Here is a 21,668-nt window from a genome sequence, read left to right as displayed (position 1 = left end):
AATATGTTTAAGATTTTCCATCTATTTTAGCATAAAATCCACTTTTTTTTTTTTTTCTATTTTACCAAACTACTTTGCAAAAATACTCACATCAGATTTTCTATTATACACTCTATTTTCTTTAAATAATTATTTTTTATTCTTTTTGTTATTATTATATCTCCTACCTAATCAAAGCGCACACACACACACACACACTCTCTCTCTCTCTCTCTCTCTCTCTCTTCTTTGGGTTACAGTGTTGGGTGGGCAGTGATGTTTTTGATATAGGATCTTCGTTGGGTTTGATTTAGGTTGTTCTTCATCGTTGCTTCTTCTTCTTCTTCTTCTTCTTCTTCTTCTTTTGTGTTGTCGATTGGATTTGATTTTGGGTTTGGGTTGATGGGTTTAAGCTACCGATTGATTTAATTTGGGTTTTCTGGTTGGTGGGTCGATTGGGTTGTGTGATAGGATGATCTAGATTATGACTTGTGGTGGTGGTGGTTGGGTTTATTTGAGAGAGAGAGATGAAATAATGATAAATCAATAAAAATATTAGGATATAAAGCTACAGTGTTTTAATAGGACTGATGTGGAGTATTTTTGAAGAAAAATATGTAAATTTGACAACTTTTTCTATTATACACCTGCTAATGTGAATGCTCTTATAGAGTAGTTGTCATTCAATCCTAGCTATTTTGGAAATACTTTAGGTATTTCATAGTTGTAACTAATTATAAATACTTTTGGGAATATTGTAGCTAACTAACTACCTAGCGCCCATACTAATTTGGTGGTTTACTATGGTGGTTATTACCTTACTGATATGTTGCCTTCATTGCCTTACTAATTATATATACTAGTAGAAATATTGTAGTACTATTTGTTGTCAAGCTATGATTTGTTGCTTGTTATGTGGTTGTGGTGAAAGATTGATTATGTTTTTGAGATATTAATTTGGCAGTTTAAGAAGTAGTAAGAATTTTTTTTTTTTTTTGGTTTCAAGTTACTGGCTTACTGCCAAAGCTATAGTTTTTTTTTTTTTTTTTTTTTAATTGTGTTTTTGGGCTACAAGCTTATTGCCTAGACTATAGCTTGTTATTGTATAGGTGCTTGTTTTTATAAATGGACAAGTGGTATGCATTTTTCTTTCCTAGCCCAGCCTTATGTGTGTTTATTTTTTTATTTTAAATACATGGGAAAGAATAAAACTAGACTGGTCTGGCCAAAATGCCCAATAGATATATAAAAATAATGCAAGTGTTTGGTATGAAAGCCTAAGCTAAAATAAGTTAACCCAAAAATGGCCAATCCAACAAGCCCAAGAGATATATTTACAAGCTAAAAAACATTGAAATAAAACTAATCTAGCAAGCCCATTATTTTGCACTAAAAAGACCCCAAAAAAAATCCTAACAAACCTAAAGTTAAGCCCAATTTGTAGCCAAAACCCGCTCAATAGACAAATCAAACTCACCCAACGAACAACCCTAGCCATTTGCATCCGACCCGACTATTTGGTCGATAATGAGTCCATTGTCCATTCATGCGATCCAATTAGGTCAAGTGGCAAGTCATTCACAAACCCAATTTGACTTGATTTGTACAATTTAGACATGTTCTTTACAAGGGTACTAAAGTAGCTCATTTTTTAGCCAATCATTCAAGAGAATTCAATACACCCCATGTTTGATTGGAGGATGCTCCACCTTTCCTTTTAAACAATTTAGTAAGGGATCGTGTACCTAGTTGTTAATTTAATTAATTTGAAACCTTTCCTAGAGAAAAAAGAGAATATATTAATGTTTAACAAAATAAAGAGTAGAATGTAAGGTATATGTTAAAACTGGATAGTTAAAGTAAATAAAATGACTTCTTAAGGAGACAATTCAGAAGAAAAAAAAAAGTTTTCTTTTTATGTAATGTGAAAAAAAAAAAAAAAAAGTTCTTTTTTTAATGTAATGTGAAGGCCTTCCTTTATTTTAAAGCATCCAATCAATGTTATTTAATTCCATTCATTTCTATTCAATTCTATTGCTTAAATACATTTTATTTCATTCATTCATTTTCATTCTCTTATGATCATTCCATTTTATTCCCTTATTAACTCCCAAACGAAGCTTAAAGCAAAATTACATCTAAAAAAAGTTTACTTTAGCCAATATCCTCCATCATTTTCTCAAAATTCCAAATCGTTAAAATTGACATGCGTATATTCCGGGCCTAAACACACTTTAGAGTAACCTTAAACATACTCATGAACCAAAAGTACGTACAGTACATATACACATTTTGAAGGAACAAGTCTAAAAAAACAAGGTGGTCTGTGTCAAACGAGTGGAAGTGGTGGTTCCTTAATAAAATCCAAAATCCTATAATCCTATATAACTCCAAATCGAACACAAGTATATATACCTAAACCTTTCAACTCTCTTCCCTCTTCATTCGTGCCCTATATTTCTCTATCCAACCCTCTTCTACGTTCTTCACTTTGCTCTCAGCTTCAGCTTCAGCATCAGCTTCAGCTCCTTCATCTTCATCTTCATCTTCGACATAGTCGCTGTGAAAGTGAAACCCTGCTTTGGTTTTCTTGGTTTTTCTTTGGGCCCCAATAGAAAATTCCGCTCGGATATTCTTCTTATGGACTATGAATTTTCCGATAGCAGCGGTGAGCCTTTTATTCCATTTCTTTTTCTTTTTTTGTTATGTTAAATATGGAAATGCGTTGTCTTTTTCATTTTTCAATGGAAATTTCGCTGATTCGCTTTGTGGGTTTCGCATTATAAGCAATGAGCTTTGGTCAGGGCATTGCCTACTTTTTTATTTTTTGTTTAAGCAATTAGGGTTACGGCTTTCATAATCATTTGGGTATTTATATTTTCCTGTGGCGGATTGATAATTGATTAGGGATTTATTGTATTTTCGTGCTTTTGAATTCTGGAGCTGAGAAAGTGGGCATGGCGTGGAACTAGATGATATGTAGGATCTTTAAGACTTCAGCACTACAATAGATTTCTTGAAGGGTTCTTGAATAAAGATTGATGTTTAAGGGTTTTTAGGTTAGAAAAGAATGAACTTTGATAGCTGTTTGGGGCTGAACACATCACTAGATACTGGGGATTGTATAAATATGGGATTATCCCACAAAAAATGCTTCTGGGTCTGCCCCATTTTACTACAAATACCATCTACATCTACCATTTATTGTTTTTATAAAACTAGTAACCACCACTTAAACCCTCCCAACTCCCCAAAACCAAAGAAAGAAACCTAGTAAAAAGAAAGAAATTTTTAGATGTTTGTACATTCAATGAGGACATTTGGAACAAACCTACAAACAATAAGCCTGAAGCTTACTACCCATGTATGTATGTAGCATTAGCGATAAGTGTTTTTGGTTCTCTATCCCATGCCAACAAGTGTGGGTGTCACACATGCACATAAGTGTGTGTACGTGCACATGTGCTTACCCTCACGTGTATCTGTTTGAAATAAATTATCAGGAACAAAATTTTTATTCTATCTTAAGATTATGTATGTTCCCAATGAAAATTTTGCAGATACCGATGATGATCTTCCTCCTCCATCTCACCAAAACAGAGTTCCAAGAGGTAGCCATGTTACAGGAAATGGAAGGTCTGCTGTAGGTTCTGTCCCATTCCTTAGGATGCATAGTGACATGGAGGCCGAAATTCACCACCTTGAAGAAGAAGCATACTATTCAGTCCTGCGTGCTTTTAAAGCTCAGTCCAATGCCATTACTTGGGTATTTACTTTTCTTTATTTCACATGTTTTTATTAGCCTTTTATCTTTTTATTTTCTAGCTGGATAATTTGGTTGCGCCATTTTATGTTTATCCGTCAGGAGAAAGAAGAAATGATAACTGAACTTAGGAAAGAGTTGAGAGTATCAGATGACGAGCACAGGGAACTTCTGACCAAGGTTAATGCTGATGACATTATTCGTAAGATAAGGTTTGACTGTTTGATGAAACCATTACAATTAAAAATAAGTGATAAAACTTCTAGTAGTTAATGCTTTTGAAATTTAATGTTTTCTGTTGAACGATGCTTTCAGGGAGTGGAGACAATCGGGTGGGCAGCAACCTGCCAGACTCAACACATCTCATCTTGGTCATGATCTTGTACCCAGTCCTACTGTCTCAGCATCTCGCAAGAAACAGAAGACATCCCAATTGGTACCTTTTTTGCATCACTGCCTTTAAGTGCTCTACCAGTAGCTCCATTCATGCAGTCATTATTGCTAGCTGCAAAAAAAGGAGCCACTTTTGGATCTAGTGCCAAAAGCCTAATTATAGGCATTTATCACTCACAATAGAAGTGATACAATATGTTTTACCTTTGACCTGGATTTTGTTGCTTATCTTGCAATTCCCTTTTCAGGGTCAGCCGTTGTCTGTGTTACCCTCAACGAAGCCTATGCAGTACCCTACCTCAGGTCCTGCCGGAAGTAGACATTTTGCTAATCGCAGCTCTTCCGGTGCCATTGCGGCAAATGAACCTGCTGACGCTACAACATTTGAACCATTAATTGGAAGGAAAGTGTGGACAAGATGGCCTGATGACAACAATTTCTATGAGGCTGTCATAACAGATTACAACTCTACTGAGGTATGTTCAAAGTTTTTAAACCCGTCTGAATGGTGAGGTAATTATAAGATCTTGAAAGGCTATGTAGTGAGTGAGGATATAATATGAGAAAACTTGTTTCGATGCTTGAAAGGCTATTTCAGTTTATTGGTTATTATTTGATCTTTTAGGCACCTGCCTCTGCAACCATAACTTGTTTAAAAAACTAGGTCAAAGCCATTGGGTGCATGTGTAACATTTAAAAAAAAAAAATTTGTTTAAAACTAAGTATATTCCCTGGTTATTTTGGGGTTAAGGTTCTTGAAGGAGGAGGTGCACCAGAAGTTGGATGGATTGATTGAGAGTCAGACAATGAGAGAAGAGTGAGAATCTGAGACAACCTCTAGGTGAAAGCAGGCTAAGAGTAGTGACTTGGTACCAACAATTGGATCTCTCATGATGTCATGAAACCATCTTTTCCTTGAGGGTGTTTTATTTTTAGAGAATGAACGAGATGAAGAGCGATTTTGATAGAGAAATCATTGCCTTCATGTTTATGCTTCTGTGAGCAACTTAAAAGAGTGTCAGCCATGTCATTGTATGCTAAAAACAGTTGACCCCCTTGGAGAGCTTAGAGAGCAGGTGCACTCACTTTAGGTTGATGGGAGCTTGTGCACTAAGGGATGAAGACTTTTAAATCATCCTCAATTTGGTGGTACGCTAGAGACTCCTTGATCCTCACACCAAAGTCAATGCATGGGTTTGGTGCTCTCAATGAGGTCCCTCCTTTCCTAAGGATGGATGAAGACCATGTGTTATCTGGCCAGCATCAGGGAGAAGTTGCATAGTATGTTAGAATAATCTGATTATTAGGATATATATTTAATTCATTGTTCTTAAACAGTTAAGGGGTAATATGTTTATGTTTTGGTTTCCCATTTGCATGTTTTATCAATTTTTGCCTACTCTATCTGCATTATTTTTTTATGGTAATTTGTTGTCAAATATGAACAATGTCATTTTTTGTCCTCATGCTTTCCTGCTTGTAAATAGTCTACAATTATTTGATTAATGCTAAGATTATTAAACTACAATCCTTTATATATTGGTAAGTTACACACAATGGGTTTTTAATCCACTACCTCGTCCTCCTCCTTACTCTTATAAAGAAGATAGGAGTTAGGAGGAGTGATTTGAGCTAAAGCTCATTGGCTTATTTGACTATAATCCTTTGCCATCTCTAGTGGTGGTAAAAGCACAGTTAAAGAGCGAAGTGCCATAGGTGAAGCACTTTTGGTACCTAAAGTGAAGCCAGTGTTGTTAAAAGCGTGCTTAAGCGCAAAGCGCAGAGCCCTTGGGGCTTTTTCCCTCTAAAGCGAAGCATCCTCACAAAAGCGTGCTTTTTTTAGCTTTTTTATTAAGCGTAAAGCGCACTTTTTTGAGCTTTTTGTAATTTTTTTTTTTTAAATCCTGATTTGATTTTTAGCCATTAGATCTAAATATGTTTGATATAAGCCATTGATTTAATATATAAAAACTAATAGTGTGGTGTGCTAGCATACACCTAAGCCTATCTCTTTAGATATTTTTTGACTTTTAACCACAACCACAAAAACAAACACAAACAAACAATTACTAAATCAAACACTCACAAAGATAACATTACTTAACATTCTAGTACTTTTTAGCCTTTGCCTTCTTGGTTCTATACTTCTATTTTGATTCAACCATGTTTTGTAATCATGGTCATCAAATATCATGGTTGCATATATTTTGTAAAGCACAATAGAATTATATAAATGTTATATAAATCATATAAAATGTTTTATTGTAATTTATATTATTAATTGATCGCTTGATTGTTGTATTAATCATTAATAAATTTTTTTAATTTATTAAATTTTTTTTTTAAATGTGCACTTCACATTGATCAGGCGCGCGCTTGCGCTTTGCGCTTAAGTGCGCTCAGTGCTTTTAACAACCCTGAGTGAAGCATGTTTTAGAAAATGTTCCTAAAGTGTGCTTTTATTTAAAAATAATATAAAACTACATATTATAGTTAATAGTTAGATTTTAATACTATTGACATAGGCCATTTTTTACACATACCAATACTGTGTCTTGATGCACTATACATAAGTCAACCCCTCATTATAAATTTTAGAAGAGTAAAAATAGGGTAAATTACAAAGTTGATCCCTATCCTTTATAGTATATCTCAATTTGGTCCCTAACTTTTTAATTGTGTCAATTTGGTCCCTAACCTTTTTAATATTGTGTTAATTCGGTCCTTGCCGTTATCCTTTGGATGGGAAAAGCTGATGTGTCAAACAGAATAATAAAAAATGATTTTCCATGCCACATCAACTACTAACTACACTGCCATGTTAGATTTTTTTTTTTTTTATAAAACTCAAATTGAAATGTTAAATGACACATGGCAATTTACTAATCCCACGGTTTAAAAAAAGCCCACTTAATCTGTGTAGTTTCATCATCTTCTTTTCCTCACCTCACCTCTCTCTGCAACATTGCCACCATCACCTAAGCACGAGAAACCCATCGATGCAAGCTTTGATTCAACCAAGATTCCAAAGAAAATAAATCCAACACCGTCTCCCTTCTCTAGACCTATTACCCAGTAAGACTAGAATTTTAAATAAGAAAAACATTGAAAACTAATTTCTAGATCTGTTAATATTAATCATTGTTAAATATAACAATATAAAAATCTGAAGACAATACTAATATCAATTCATTCGAATCATATATACATTTACAAATATAGATCACAAACAATTGGGAATATCACTACACTGCAGAAGCATTATGCCCAATCTCCAACAGCAAACACTCCCAATTGGCAACCTTGTTGCTCTACTTTGCATCCTGTCTTACTGGGTAATAAAGTTCAGCTACCTAATCGCCTTTTTGGCACCTCCTATCTCTAGCCGCAAACCCATCCACACCATCTTATAATTTCCACATCTTCTTGTGATCAACCCAATGTGTGTTCCGAAATTTCTTGACGTTGGTGAAGTGGACGATGGGGGTGGACCGGCGGAGGACAAGAACTTTTGAATTACTATCCTTAGAAATACTAATTTTAATTTGGTTTTTTTTTTAAATCTAATGTGGTGGTATAGTTAGCAGTTGATGTGGCATGAAAAATCAATTTTTATTATTTTATTTGACACATCAGCTTTTTTCATTCAAAAGATAATGGCAGTGACCAAATTGACACAATATTAAATAGGTTAGGGATTAAATTGACACAATTAAAAAGTTAGGGACCAAATTGAGATATAGTGTAGAGGATAAGGACCAACTTTGTAATTTACCCTCCCTTTGTAAGTTAGGGACCAAATTGAGATATAGTGTAAAGGATAAGGACCACACAACACTAGCAGCAGTCCAGATGAATGTACTGAAGATGGTCTTATGTTTAATGATGATTACTTGAAATGGGGCAGTGTTGGTAGAGCTGCTGGAGTTGAAGAAGAAAGATCTAACATGAGTGAGTTCAGAAGGAAGGACAATGGGTTTAGTTCTAGACTTCTAGTTTATAGCATGCTCCTAATGAGAAAGAGGTTGTTAATTTAGAAGAGAAAGATGATGAAAGTTTAAAGTTACAAATTTTGTTATGAAAATGATGATGGTCCTATGCTTAGTGAAGAGGATCATTATATAATTTAGGTTGGCATTTCATTGCTTAGGCATATAATCACTACTTAGTACTTACCATTCTAGTGCTTTTTGGTCTTTGTCTTTTAAGTGTCCGTTTGGCATGATTAATTTTGCCAACTTATGTTACTATTCAGCTTTTTTTTGCTACTATTCATGAGCCCACTGCACTTTTTGGTACTATTCATGGGTCTCACTGTACTATTTCAGCAAAAAAAATTTAGTTTCAACAAAATAAGTAGATCCCAAATAGACCCTAAGTATATTGGATTCAATCATGAGCTTCATTTTGATCACTTGTATTAAATGTGATTATTATGTAGATTATGTGAAGCACAATATAATGTAATAAAATTATACATTTAAATTTTGTATGAGTAGCTAATCATTTGATTATCATATTATAGATTAATAATTATTTTCAAATTTACTATATTATTCTTTAAAAATGTGTGATTTGCTTCAATTAAGCACATGCTTTGAGGTCTTTGCACTTAAGTGCGCCTCACACTTTCACCACACTGCCCCTCTCATTTCATGTGAATAAAATGGCTAGCATATTGAAATTAATTTTATTTTAAATATTTCCTTATCTATCATATTCTTCATCCATGCTCACTAGATTCTTGTTAATAACAGGGCCGGCATGCTTTGGTATATGATATTAATACAGCTAGTGAGACCTGGGAATGGGTTGATCTCAAAGAGGTAAGTCTCATGGCCTTATCTTTTTTTTGGGGGGAGGGGGGGTTGTTAAAACATTCACTTGTTTGTTTTCTATCTGTTTTCTTTTTTCCTAAGATTCTAAATCTTAAGATATCTTCTTCTTCGCTTTTTTAATTTCAATATGTAATAAATCTTATATAAAATACAATTGAATTCCAAAACTTAATTAAAATATTTTGTCTCCGTGCTTCCCACATCATTATCCCTTGGTTGGAGACAACTTGTTCTTTAGTTTTAAAGTGTTAAAGGATGAGAACTCTTGCACTTGATACTTGTACCAACCCTTGAAGCATCTTGGGCAACTCTAAGAACAAAGAAATTTTTTGTTTCATTGTATGATTAAATTTCATGTACTATATCATTAACTTTTTCTGGAATGATAAAATCAATTGATGGAATCAGTGCTGCAAATGATATAGCCTTATCTCAATCAACTGAAATCACCATTGTATCAAGTCTTTTCCCTTTATCAAGTTTCCCCACTCCATGCACCATATATGACTGATTAGTAATAGTAGCAAATGAATCAAAATCACTTTTCTCAACTTGTATACCCTCTAATTCTTTGCTTTCTTGCTGAAATTTCATCAAGAAATGGGAAATCTTCCTTCATATGAGGGGTAAGAAATATTTGATGCTTCAATAGGTTATGTTAAATCTACTACATGGTTCAGGTATTCCATCCCGCTGTCTACAATGCATTATGCTCTTCTTGCTGCTCTAGTGTTATAGTAATATCTGTTGCCACTTGTACCTCCACTTCAACATTAGGTTCTTGTGGTACTTGATGTTCCTTCAGCTCCAAGATCTTATTACAAACTGTCATAGGGAATCTGGGAGCAGTAATTTCATTGGTACATGTCATCCTTTGGAAGGAAGAGTCATTGACTTGATTTTTGCAGATAATTCTAGAATGCCCTTCAATAGACTTTCTAGAGTTTGTTCCATCGTAGATTGGGACTTTGAACTATAAATTATATGAGCATTCATCTTGTCTTCTTTAAATTCTGCCACTGATTGTCTGCTCCGTTGTCTTACATTCTTTGTTCAACCTAGAATATCATCCTAAATAGATTAGGGTAGGTATTTCTGTTGATAGGTATTGGGGTAGATATTACTCTTTTAAGTTTTTTCTTTCATTTTACCCCAACCAGTAATGGCAAGCTCAAAGGAGAAGGTTTTCAATACCATACTAGTGTTCTTGAGCTCCACCTATGAGCTTCATTGTGGCCAACCTAACCCTGTTATCTGAAAATTTTATTTATTTGAAGAATTGGTCCATCTCATGGTGATCCATGGGATTTGATGACCATCAAATTTAAGTTCCTCTATTATCACTATTGTGCACTAGTATAATAAACTTAAATTATGACAAGAATCTGGGCTGACCTGACTATTTCAAGCTCAGGGCCTTTCTAGAGGCTGATGGGCTACTAGGATGCGGGCCTTGATGGGTTGAAACTTGGTTTGTTGGCCAACTCTCATGTAGCCTGAATAATCCAGACAAGCTACCTGATTCTGTTTTTAATGGTTTGGGTTGATGAAGCACCATGTGTCTGGACTGACCTATGCTTCGCTATCAAATCGTTCCTTGTACCTTGAAAAAAAAAAATCCTGCTTCACACTATTCTTCAACTAACCCACATTTAAACAAAACATAGCTCTTAGCTTCCATCGATAAGGTGGAATTATTCTCCATCAATCTGGAGTGGAATGATGACATAGTGGAACAACTTAATGGCAAAAAAGAAGGCAGCTCCCCATAAGAGTGTGACGCTGGCACTTGGTAGAGTGGGGGACACAACTAGGAAATTCATGATCAGTGATTGGAGTCACCAATGGGTGTTGTTTAGTGGTGGGCCTCCTGACATGCTGGAACAACAGCTAGAAGGGTCCCTTGGTGCTTGGGCAATGCCACATGATGGTTTTTAGATATGTGGACTGAACTTCAAGCTCGTGGTGGTTGCTTCATGGCAGCTAGGTGTTGGTGGTTTGAGTCTTGGTTGGTGGTGATTTTTTTTGGTCGTTTTTTGTTTAGGTTTTAGTGATGGCAGTGGGGTTGTAACTTGTTATGGCTGGACTTGGTTTGAGCTTTGTTGAGGGGTGGTGTTGAGGATTGGGGTTATGTCTTTCGGTTAGGTTTAATGATGGAGGTTGAGTGGTAGTGATGGACTGGGACTGGCACAAGTTGGCTGCTATGGGATTAAGATCAGAACACTGTTTAATTCAGTAACTTCATACGAACTACTTGTGGATATGAACTTGTTTCGAATTTAGATATGTATTAACAGTGTAGTAGCAAACCAGGCACTTGAGGGTATCTTCATTTGTGTGCATGTCTTGTGTGTGCTCATGTGAATGCTGATGTATTGGTACAGATGTAAGCAGGCTAGGCTAGTTTGGCAAAACTTAGGTTGAATTGACCCTATGTAGTCTGTAATGCTGTAATCCAGAATCAATTGAACAGTTTTGATCCTAGCCTATTCAGATTCTTTTGGGCTTGGACATAAATTCTCAAACCTTGAACTACTTAAATTTTTTTTTTTTTTTCCAGATTTGGTTTTCTACTAATATTAATTCTTTAAATGAAGTCCATGTATCAATTTTATAAACCTTTCTGGTGACTATAAGTTTTCAAAACACTTCATATCTCTGTGATGGTGTTTGGTGCATTTGGGGTTGTCTAAATTGAAGAAGTGACAGAAACAGCAGCCAGTTTTGTATTAGATATATTTCTTTTGCCTTATCTAAATATGCACCATTAAATTCCAAAAACTATCCACTCCTCTTGGGCACTGTGTGCTCGTACATAATGTAAAACTGATTTCATCTGCAGAAGCTTTTGGCCCAAGGCCTTTGTATGGAAGACTAAAGAGGTGTAGGATATTATGCAGAGGACCAGTTAAATGGGCTATACCCTTTGGCTTAAGATCATGAACATTGTGCTTGTTAGGGATAATTTGAAGCACCGATGGTATAATCTTCAGTTTCAAGTGCTGTGCAAAAGAAACTTTAGGTTAAGCTTGTAGTTTGATTTTTTAAGCTCATTTGGTGAAAAACTTGCTTTAAGCTGTTTGCATTGGCTTTTCTTCTTTTCCTTTTTTAGCTCCAAGTATTTTTGTTCGAGGATAGGTCATCCATTTGATATGTCCAACCCTTTCTGTTTTGTTGACTCGTCATGGATTAGACAACTTTCTCTCCTAGATTGTGAAGGTTCTCTCAATCTCAAACAGATCTATATTGATAGCCTACTTATAACAGATCTCTCCCGAGGATATTCGATGGGATGGTGAGGATCCAGGCATATTGCATCGAGGGGGTCACAGTGGGCAAGCCCGTGGGTTTAAGAAAGCCTTGAGCCGTGGTGGTGTTGTTCCAGGTGCTGGAAGAGGGAGAGGACCCATGAGGGTTCAATCTAGAAAAGAATTTTTGCCATCACAAAATGGTATTGGAAAGAAAGTTTATGATGATATAGAATTGCTTAACACTGATACGTTGGTAAAGGAGGTATGTATGACAAAACAAAACTAAGCCAATTCTTGTAAAATTATGTTATTTATTGATATCCTTCTCATTTTAATCTCAACAGGTGGAGAGGGTTTTCAGTGCTAGTCAGCCAGATCCTTCTGAGCTTGAAAAGGCAAAGAAAATGCTTAAAGTAAGATACGTGATGCATTCTCTCTCTCTCTCTCTCTCTCTCTCTCTCGCAAGTTTTGATTCTTGTATACACCATCTATGCAGGATCATGAACAGGCACTCATTGATGCAATTGCCAGGCTTGCTTATGCATCTGATGGTGAAAGTGGTAATAAATACATGTGTACATATTGCCAAATGTTACAGATTGCATCATTCATTTCTTTTGAATTGAATATTGCCAATTGTTGTACGTGTACAATTGTGTGGATTATTTAATTAGTGTACTTGAAAATCTTAGGGTCTTCTTGGTTTTGGATGAGGGCTGTACTTATTGGATCATAAATGAATATAGCCAATTGTTGTACTAGTTATATCATTGGATCATAAATGAACAGAAGCAGACTTGAAGCATCTTTTTGAGATAGTTAAAAACATTAGACATTAGGCCAATAGAGGGAGACTGCAGATATAGAGGAAGGGGCACCAAACCCCATCTAAGGGCTGATAATTTGTAGATAGATTACCCAGATATAGTAATGATCAAGCCATTAAGGTTTTAGCAATTGAGGTATGAACGTGTTATCATTTAGTTCAAGAGCAACCTTACATTTGTGGCTGTCAAGAACAGATGCATATTATATTCCCATGGCATACATTTGAAGGGCTCCAAACCCCCAATCTTTCTTTGTTATTTTTTTCCTTGTTCTTGTGAATATGAATATGTTAATCTATTTTGTTTTTGCTTCAAAGCAGATGGAGAACAGCCACTCTTGAATGGGCAATCTGTAGGATGATAATGAAGAAACCAGCATTACGATGGAACCTATTGGGTACCTACTGCAAGGCTGGGCTGTTTGAGGATTGGTTGTTTTGAAGGTAATGAGCAAATATGAAATGACGGTTGAGTTTAGGAATTAGATGACCAGCAAATTGGTGTTGTTGACAGCATCTCATTCTGTATAATTTTTTGGGTTTTTGCCTCCAAGATCATATCTCCGCTTCATGCAAGACCTGCATGGAAAAATAGTATCTGCTTTGGTATTTTGGATGTCAGAAACTTGAAAGAAAGCATTGATTTTTTTCATTCATCAAGTAAAATTTGCACCGGCATGGACTCGGTTGTAAAATAGTATTAGGGGCAGTGAACAACATGTAAGTATAAGATCTAGAGATTTTGTTGGTAATAATGGCTGTCTTTGATGTTAAAGGTTGTACTGAAATTGATTCCCCAGAAATCTCTACTTCAAATATCCAAGACATGCTAAATATTTGGCCTTCTGTGGTGATAGCTGCAAATTTAAAATTTTAAACCCTGCGAACAAAAACAGATAAACACCTCAATGAGTGCATTCAATTTTCATTTTAACTCAAAAATCCAATTGATGGCTGGTATGCGTTGCTGAAGAAATCATTGTTACAGATAATAACTTACCTCATTGAGGTCCTTAAGTTGATTTTTGCAATGGTATCCAAGCATTAAGCGCATGTTTAACCAGTCAGGCTGCGGGAGTCCTGCATGATCAGATCCACCATCTGAAATTATACATGGAATGTACAAAGTATTGAGCAAACTATCCAACAGTCCTGACAAATGAAATGTATAAAGTATTAAGGAAATTTTCCAAGAAATACACGAAATAAGTCCATCACGTGCCTTTTTTTAAAACCAAAGCAGGCAAGAATTTGATAAGTATTTCAAAGAAAAATTCGCTTGAGAGAGAGAGAGAGAGAGAGAGATTCACCCCACCACACAAACACCCCCCCAAAACAAAAAGAAATATTAAAACAGAAAACACAGGAACATCAAATAACTCGCTGCCGAATTAAATGACAAAAATTAATATTGGGGGAACTTGGTAAAAATATTCCCACTAATGAGTTTTCCAGTTCACAAAAACCTTTCTGAAATTTTGCAAAGTTATGTTTTATAAGTTACTAATTTGGTAACTTTTTCTGAATAAATGTAGGAACCCCAATCCAAGTAATGTCTGTGTACAAAACAGGTCAAATGAACAATTATCAAATATCAATCTTGGAAGTGTGTTTATGAACTAAATTATAGCTACATGCATTAGTTACTTAAAAGTTCCAACCGTGTCGACAGTATGACTAGAATGAGAGTACATATGTGACATTGGTACGTTCTCACAAGCAACAAAGCATTTCAAAGAATTAAGATTTCTAGTTCTACCTGAGCAAAACCTTCTGAATGTCCTACTTTAGAAACATAGACAAGGTCTTTTGATATACCCTTTACCTTTAGTAGTGTTCATCCATTAAGTTTTCCTAAAAGATACACCTAGAAGAAAGACCCGATATAATTACCAGAAACTACCAACCTTTACTTCCCAACACTAGATAAAATATTCCTAATATGGGTTCAATCCTGCAACCCAAAAATGTACAAGAACTGTATGGCCAAATTCAGTGGTTGAACTATATGGCCGAACTAGCAGAAGCCTGTAGCCAAAATTAGTGGCTGAACTCGATGACAGAAATCTGATTATCATATTTAATGCTATTAAACTTGTCACAACCACTTGCAATCTTGACACTCTCCCTTCAGTCGATCTAAGGGAACAGCTAGCTGGTAGGTCTATTGCTAGGTCTTAGGTTAAATTTCTGGCCCAAAAAATTCTCCAAATGCTGTATAAATGCCCCCTCACTCACTAGAACAATGTATGCCTAACAAGCTCTAGGCATTGTAGCTCTTCCATTTTCTCACTTTCTCCATTTGGTTTTTCTAACTTAATCATGAAAGCCTCATTGGCCACCCCCTCCGAGTGGTTTCGGTTGGTCTAAGGTCTTCTTCTTTAGCAGGATATTGTTTGGTCAGATGGTCCGTTACAATTTAGTCGAAATAGAAGTCTTTGTTGCAATTCCATCATGTCTTCCAAATTTTCCCACCTACACCAACCTGGTCCAAGGAGCTCACTCTTTTTCTCAATTGAAGTTCAACTCATATAAAATAAAACTTTTTTGATAAGTAACTCATAAAATAAAACTTAACTAGAGAGTGCACATGGTGATTTTATGTTTACAACTATGAATTTTCATATAGAAAAATTAAAACATGCTCTGGCATATGCTGAAAAGGAAAATGGTTCTCATTAATGACCTTTAGGCCAACTCAAAATTTTCTAATATTTCTAACAATGAAAAAGATTGGGTCCACTGCTCTTATGCATTGAATCCGTAAGAATGGCCACGTGTCATGATCATGATGGGTCTACTGCGCAGGAGAATTAGACCCAAGCCAAATTCCATTCGATAATGCTAGAGATTAATAAAGATTTGGCCATAGAGTTAAATATTATCTATGGATCTGTTTCTTCAGGGCCCTCGGCCAGAATCATAGATGATCAAATTGAGAATAAAAAGCAGCTAAATTGACTCACAATTGAATTGATCTGCAGTTGCACCCATTTTCGAACCAAATAAAAAGGAACAATATGATTATTTCACATGCAACAAACTTGGGTCTCAATGAACATTTCCTCCAATTAAGCACACAAATCAATGATTATCAACGAAAAGAACACCTCAAAAGAATCACCAGCAGTCAAATTAGATAAATATATGGATCCAGTAATTGGAATCAAGCCAGCAAATCAACGAGACGATGATATACCAATATCAAATATTAAAAAATAATATATATATATATATATATATATATATATATATATATATAGTCCAAACACCCAGAAAGACATGATGAACAAAAAAAATAACAATAAATAAATAAAAAGGAGCTGCAGAGAAAACTTACCAACAAAATGCTAGACCCAGTTGCAGACAGCAACAACATAGTGAGAGAACCTCTTATTAGGCCATCACCGAGTACGGGAGGACTAGCAGTAGCACTATCACGATGTCGCTTTTTTGCTTGAAGATCCGTGCGTGGAGTTTGAGCCCTTCTTGTGGTTTGTAAGTGTAAAGGCAAAGGATTTCCGAATTCCTAGCAATTCTGACAATTTGAGAGAGAGAGAGAAAGAGAGATGGAATTGGCGTTGAGGTGCAGTAGAGGGTCAGGATCAGATTGCGCTATAAAGGGTCAAGGCATATAATGATGACGAGAATGACTTTCTTTTTAAGAAATCTTATCAGCCCAACCTTTTCTTTTTCTTTTTCTTTTTTGGAGGGGGTGGGGGAGTGGGGCGTTAATCCCACAGCTAAGGTTGCCCACAGGTTTGGTTGAGCCAAGTAGGGGTGGTAAAATTTGACACGACCCGCGAACCCGATACGACACGACATAAAATTAGCAGGTTATGGGTTGAGGCTTAACGGGTTCGTGTCATATTCGGGTTGACACGACTAACCCGTTTAATAAATGGGTTGGGTTAGTGTTGAACACATAGAACCTGTTTGACTCGTCTGACCCGTTTAATTAAATGATATTTTACCAATATACCCTTCAAACTCTAGGTATATAAACTTATTAGTTGTTGTGATTTATTTTCTTTGACATATTGTGATTGATTATTTGTGATATTGGGATATGCTTTAATTTTGAATGATTATTTGTGATGCAGTTACTCGTTAGTTCTGAATTTTATATTAAAAATATTTATTTTTTTGTTTTTTCATTAATTTTTATTTTTCATTTTGATAAAATCTGATAAACAGGTCGACACGACTGACCCGTTTAATAAATGGGTCGTGTTAGGATTGAGAAATCTTGACCCGTTTAATAAACAGGTTGGGTTAGTGTTGACCTATGTAGTCGAATACTCATGACTTGACACGACACGAACCCGACACGCGAACATGAATTGCCACCCCTAGAGCCAAGACTGGGGTCGACTTGTCACTTTGAGTCGATCAGATTAGATGAATAGGGGTCATAGACCCGTTGTTGACTAAATGCTTGAAGGGGTATGGGCAAAGGCGGAGCTTCAAATTTCTAGAAGGGAGTTTCACACACACACACATATATATATATATATACTTAAATTAGGCTAGAGTAAATATTCTATCTTCTATAAGACTCGTTTGGTTTGGCTATGACTCAGTTTTCATAACTCAATATTCAAAACTCATAACTCAATATCAAAACCCATAACTCATAACTCAAATTCACTTTATCTCAAAAACTCCAAAATTCTTGTTTGATTACATAACTCATCTTTTGTTACCATAACTCATATTTCAGAAACTGAAAACACCAAAATTCTGTTTTCAGTATCCATCATCCATCACTCAAATTTTTGAGTTTTGAGTGATGGAAACATCACCCAAAAACCAAGTCAAACAAGATTTTTTCGGTGAGGCCCACGCGTTTTGAAAACTCAGTGATGAAAACTGAGTGATATCACTCAAAATCATGGTGATTTAAACAAGCTTAGGGCCCGTTTGGTTTAAAATTTATCACCACCCAATTTTCATCACTCAATTCTCTCCACTCATCACTTAAAATACCTCAATTTCCCAAACCCCCTGTTTGGCACTCATCACTCAGTTCTGCCCTTACTTTTTGTTTCAAAATTTTTTTTGAAAAGTCACGCAATGCGGCTGGGCTTTCTTTCAAAAAAAAAAAAACTCAAAAGTCAAACATTGCGGCTAAACAGTGACAGAGTTGTGAGTTTAATTACAAAAATGTCATTGGAAACTGAAAACACCTAAAATATGTTTTCAGTTTCCATAACTAATCACTCAAAAATCAGAGAACTGAGTGATGGAAACAAATGGTGAAAACCAAGCCAAAAAAAAAAAAATTTATATGGGTCCCATATGTTTTGATAACTCAGTTATGAATTTTGGATCATACCACTCAAAACTCTTCTAAACCAAACAGCTCTAAATCTTTGAGTTTGGCACTCATCACTCAGTTCTGCCCTTACTTTTTGTTTCAAAAAAAAAATTGAAAAGTCACGCCATGCAGATGGGCTTTCTTTCAACAAAAAAAAAAAAAAAAACCCCCCAAAAGTCAAACATTGCGGCTGAACAGTGAGAGAGTTGTGAGTTTAATTACAAAAATGCTATTGGAAACTGAAAACACCTAAAATGTGTTTTCAGTTTCCATAACTAATCACTCAAAAATCAGAGAATTGAGTAGTGGAAACAAATGGTGAAAACCAAGCCAAACAAAAAAATTTATATGGGTCCTATTTGTTTTGATAACTCAATTATGAATTTTGGATCATACTACTCAAAACTCTTCTAAACCAAACAGCTCAAAATATTTGAATTTGGATTTGAGTATTTAGGTATCAAGAAAATATTTTATAATAAAAAATTATTGTATATTTGGTCAAGTTGGTTTCGACGTGTCAAAATCAATGGACTCGCTACTCGATCTGAACCCGAATTCGGGTCCACAAACTTGTTACTCATTACTCGACCACATGGGCATTCAAAGTTGTGTGTTAGTCATTGGGTTGGGTTTTTCAAGCATGTTGACAAATCATAGCTTTTTGACAAAATTATTTTTAAAATATAATTTAAGGTTTCTTATTTGACATATTGTTGTGTAAAGTTACAAAATGAGTCATCTCACTGACAAACATCCTCATCCTCTATCCTTAAAGATTTATCTTTGTTAATGCATACAAAACTTTAATTAGGTTTTTTTATAATTATTTTAAATGAGAATTTCAATTCTCTAGATTGGTAGATTATGGTTTTGTTATCACTTTTTTTCACCAAAACTCACTATATATATATAAAAAATTCAATTGTAAAAACAAGTAAAGGGAATTTGAATATTATTTCTCATCATAAAGAAAACAAGCAATCCACAGCGCAGCTTTTGTGATTTTCCATAATACATGTCGGAGTGCTAAGGTCAGCCCCAGAACCCCAAGTGGCCTCAACAATAGCTTTACACTCCTCCCTTTTAGTCCACTGAGCTTCAAAATGGAAACGCCTAACCTTTGGTTTGCGTTTCGACCTGGGGTCAACAACTAGCAGAGCATAGTGGTCTAAAGTTGAGTCCACTAAATGGAAAACTTTCATATCTCTAAATTGGTCTGACCACTCAGAGGTAGCCAAGGCCTTGTCTAATCTGAGGCAAATTCTATTTTCCCCGCCCCCCTTGCATATTACTCCATGTATAATCCGGACCACAATAACCCAAATCGTGGAAACCACAATAATTTACTATTTCCCTAAATCCCTCCATTTGTTATTGAAAGCGGTTGACACCCCCAAATTTCTCATTCATTGATAGAATTTCGTTAAAATCACCTAAACAAAGCTAGGGTAGTTGGAATTGATTAGAAAGGAAAGCAAGGAGATGCCAAGATTCGTACATTTTATGTGTCTCAGGATGCCCATAAAAGCCAGTTAATCTCCATCTATAGCCACTGTCAGCCTCCGAGATAACTGCATCAATGTGATATCTAGTGTAGCTTTTGACCTCCAAATTTATTTCCCTTTTCCATAGAAGTGCAATACCCCCGCTTCCGCCAACACTGGGAACTATCAAGCCATTAGCTAATCCGATTCTATTTTTGATTCTTTCCATACGACTTTGCCTTAATTTTGTCTCCATAAGGAAGACAATTTTGGGGTTCCAACGCCGCACAAGATCAAGCAGCGCCCTAACTGACCGGGGATTCCCCAGTCCTCGGCAATTCCAACTTATGGAATTCATGGCTCTCGGCGGTGCTGCCCAGCAGCCACCGCCATTCTGTCTTCCATATCATTTTGGAATTTGATAGTTTCTGAGCAATGTCTTTTCTGTGTTGGAGCTTCTTCTTCTGAGAATATTAGCTTTCCCACCCGTTTAGTCCCCAGTATTTGAGTTTGAATTTTCGAAGTTGGGCTTTTGTTTTTTCCTTTCTCTCTAGCTATCTTTTTGAATTGGCGTCTAACCTTACCTTTCCCTTCACACGTTGGGCTTAGTTTGTCATCAAAGGCTCTCCTTACATTTGTTGGGCCTGTTTTTGTTTTTATTGGGCTAGTAACTTCCATCATCTCCTTTTCCTCTTGTACGGGCTGGCCCACAACAGATAAAGCATAATCAGCACCCATTTCCTTGTCTTCAACTTCGACAAACTCATTTTGGGAGTTATCTAAGCTTGCACATGCCATGGTTGTTTGTCCCGAAGCAATTTCCATTTGAATTTGAATGGAGTTGTCCCATCCATCCGGTTTTTGCACTGACTGACATCCTGGAGAACCCATTACCTTGCGTCCCCATCCTGCTTCCTTTGTCACTTTGTGATAGCTTTTCACCAATACCCAAACTACCCTCGCCGCAACAGTCACCGGCGAACTTAGATTTTTTGCCGTTGCCTGAACATGATCTTCCTCTCTGTTTCTACCAACATCATCTATGTTTCTGCTGCTAGTAAACCGTGATTTCTCAGAAGCCATTTTCCCGTTCGCTCTCAACCAATCCCCGTATTGCTTAAGGGCGTTGTGCCAATCTGAGCTTTCTGGGCAATGTTTCTCATTGTGCCCCATTCTACCACACAAAAAGCAAAAACTTGGGAGCCTCTCATACTTGAAGGTGACCCAAAACTTTCCTCCCTCTGCATTCGTAATCTTTCCCCCACATCTGAAAGGTTTATCCAATGGAAGATCAACTTTAATCCTCATAAATTATGCCTGATCGGCTTGCCCGAACCTCTTATTCGCTTCTATGAACTTTCCCAAACTATTTCCAAGCTCCCTTCCTACTTCTTCATCCATCATCTCAAAAGGAAGCCCCAAATCTGAACCCAAAATGGAGAGTGTGTAAAAATGATGTTACATATCATGAGTCCTCTTCTCCATCTGCTTAGTAATAACAGGTTGTTGTCGAAATTTCAAGGTCCGTTCTTCTCAACCCATTTGAGCTGGTACTCTGAGCCAAACTTGAACTGCAAAATACCATTTGCAACGTCTACTATCTGTAAATCGAACCCTATCTTTCATGACAATCTTAGAGTATTTTTCAACGCGCACTGATTTTGTTGTTTATCAGACAAGAGTTTGCTGAAAAGACTCAATGAACACTTTTCTAACAGATTGGATCTATAGCTCGTTTTGATGGCTATTATCTCTTCCTCCTCTTTTATGAGATGGAGTTTAAGAAGGCCTTCTACCACCGCTTGCTCCAT

General features: G+C 36.0%; 1 protein-coding gene and 1 long non-coding RNA gene across 4 annotated transcripts; one reads left to right on the top strand and one right to left on the bottom strand.

The window, feature by feature from the left end:
* The first annotated feature begins 2,396 nt into the window (after positions 1-2,396).
* Positions 2,397-13,894, top strand: LOC142610402 (protein EMSY-LIKE 2-like). 2 transcript variants are annotated; one of them, XM_075782221.1, is made up of 10 exons: positions 2,397-2,647; positions 3,540-3,745; positions 3,845-3,954; positions 4,058-4,178; positions 4,384-4,611; positions 8,893-8,961; positions 12,241-12,486; positions 12,569-12,637; positions 12,721-12,784; positions 13,372-13,894. In XM_075782221.1, exons 1-10 carry the CDS (start codon positions 2,620-2,622, stop codon positions 13,410-13,412), a joined length of 1,182 nt encoding a protein of 393 aa, XP_075638336.1. In that variant the 5' UTR covers positions 2,397-2,619; the 3' UTR covers positions 13,413-13,894. The 2 variants fall into 2 exon arrangements, with proteins under 2 accessions (XP_075638336.1, XP_075638335.1); XM_075782220.1 differs by having other exon boundaries at positions 13,369-13,894.
* LOC142610403 (uncharacterized) lies at positions 13,677-16,731 on the bottom strand. Of its 2 annotated transcripts, none has more exons than XR_012839823.1 (3): positions 16,391-16,731; positions 14,051-14,202; positions 13,677-13,930 (listed from the first exon to the last, which is right to left on the bottom strand). It is a non-coding gene; the product is annotated as an uncharacterized LOC142610403 (long non-coding RNA). The 2 variants fall into 2 exon arrangements; XR_012839822.1 differs by having other exon boundaries at positions 14,051-14,151.
* Positions 16,732-21,668: the final 4,937 nt, after the last annotated feature.

This window comes from Castanea sativa, chromosome 9 (assembly GCF_040712315.1).
Source record: "Castanea sativa cultivar Marrone di Chiusa Pesio chromosome 9, ASM4071231v1".
In the NCBI taxonomy this organism is placed as follows: Eukaryota; Viridiplantae; Streptophyta; class Magnoliopsida; order Fagales; family Fagaceae; genus Castanea; species Castanea sativa.
The sequence above is the reverse complement of the archived record's forward strand: the minus strand, read 5'-3'. Positions and strand labels throughout refer to the sequence as shown.

Coding starts and splice junctions, on each gene's coding strand:
- LOC142610402 (XM_075782220.1), top strand. CDS start 2,620: ATGGACTATGAATTTTCCGATAGCAGCG. Junction 4,612..8,892: donor CAGATTACAACTCTACTGAG/GTATGTTCAAAG, acceptor TGTTAATAACAG/GGCCGGCATGCTTTGGTATA. Junction 8,962..12,240: donor AATGGGTTGATCTCAAAGAG/GTAAGTCTCATG, acceptor TACTTATAACAG/ATCTCTCCCGAGGATATTCG.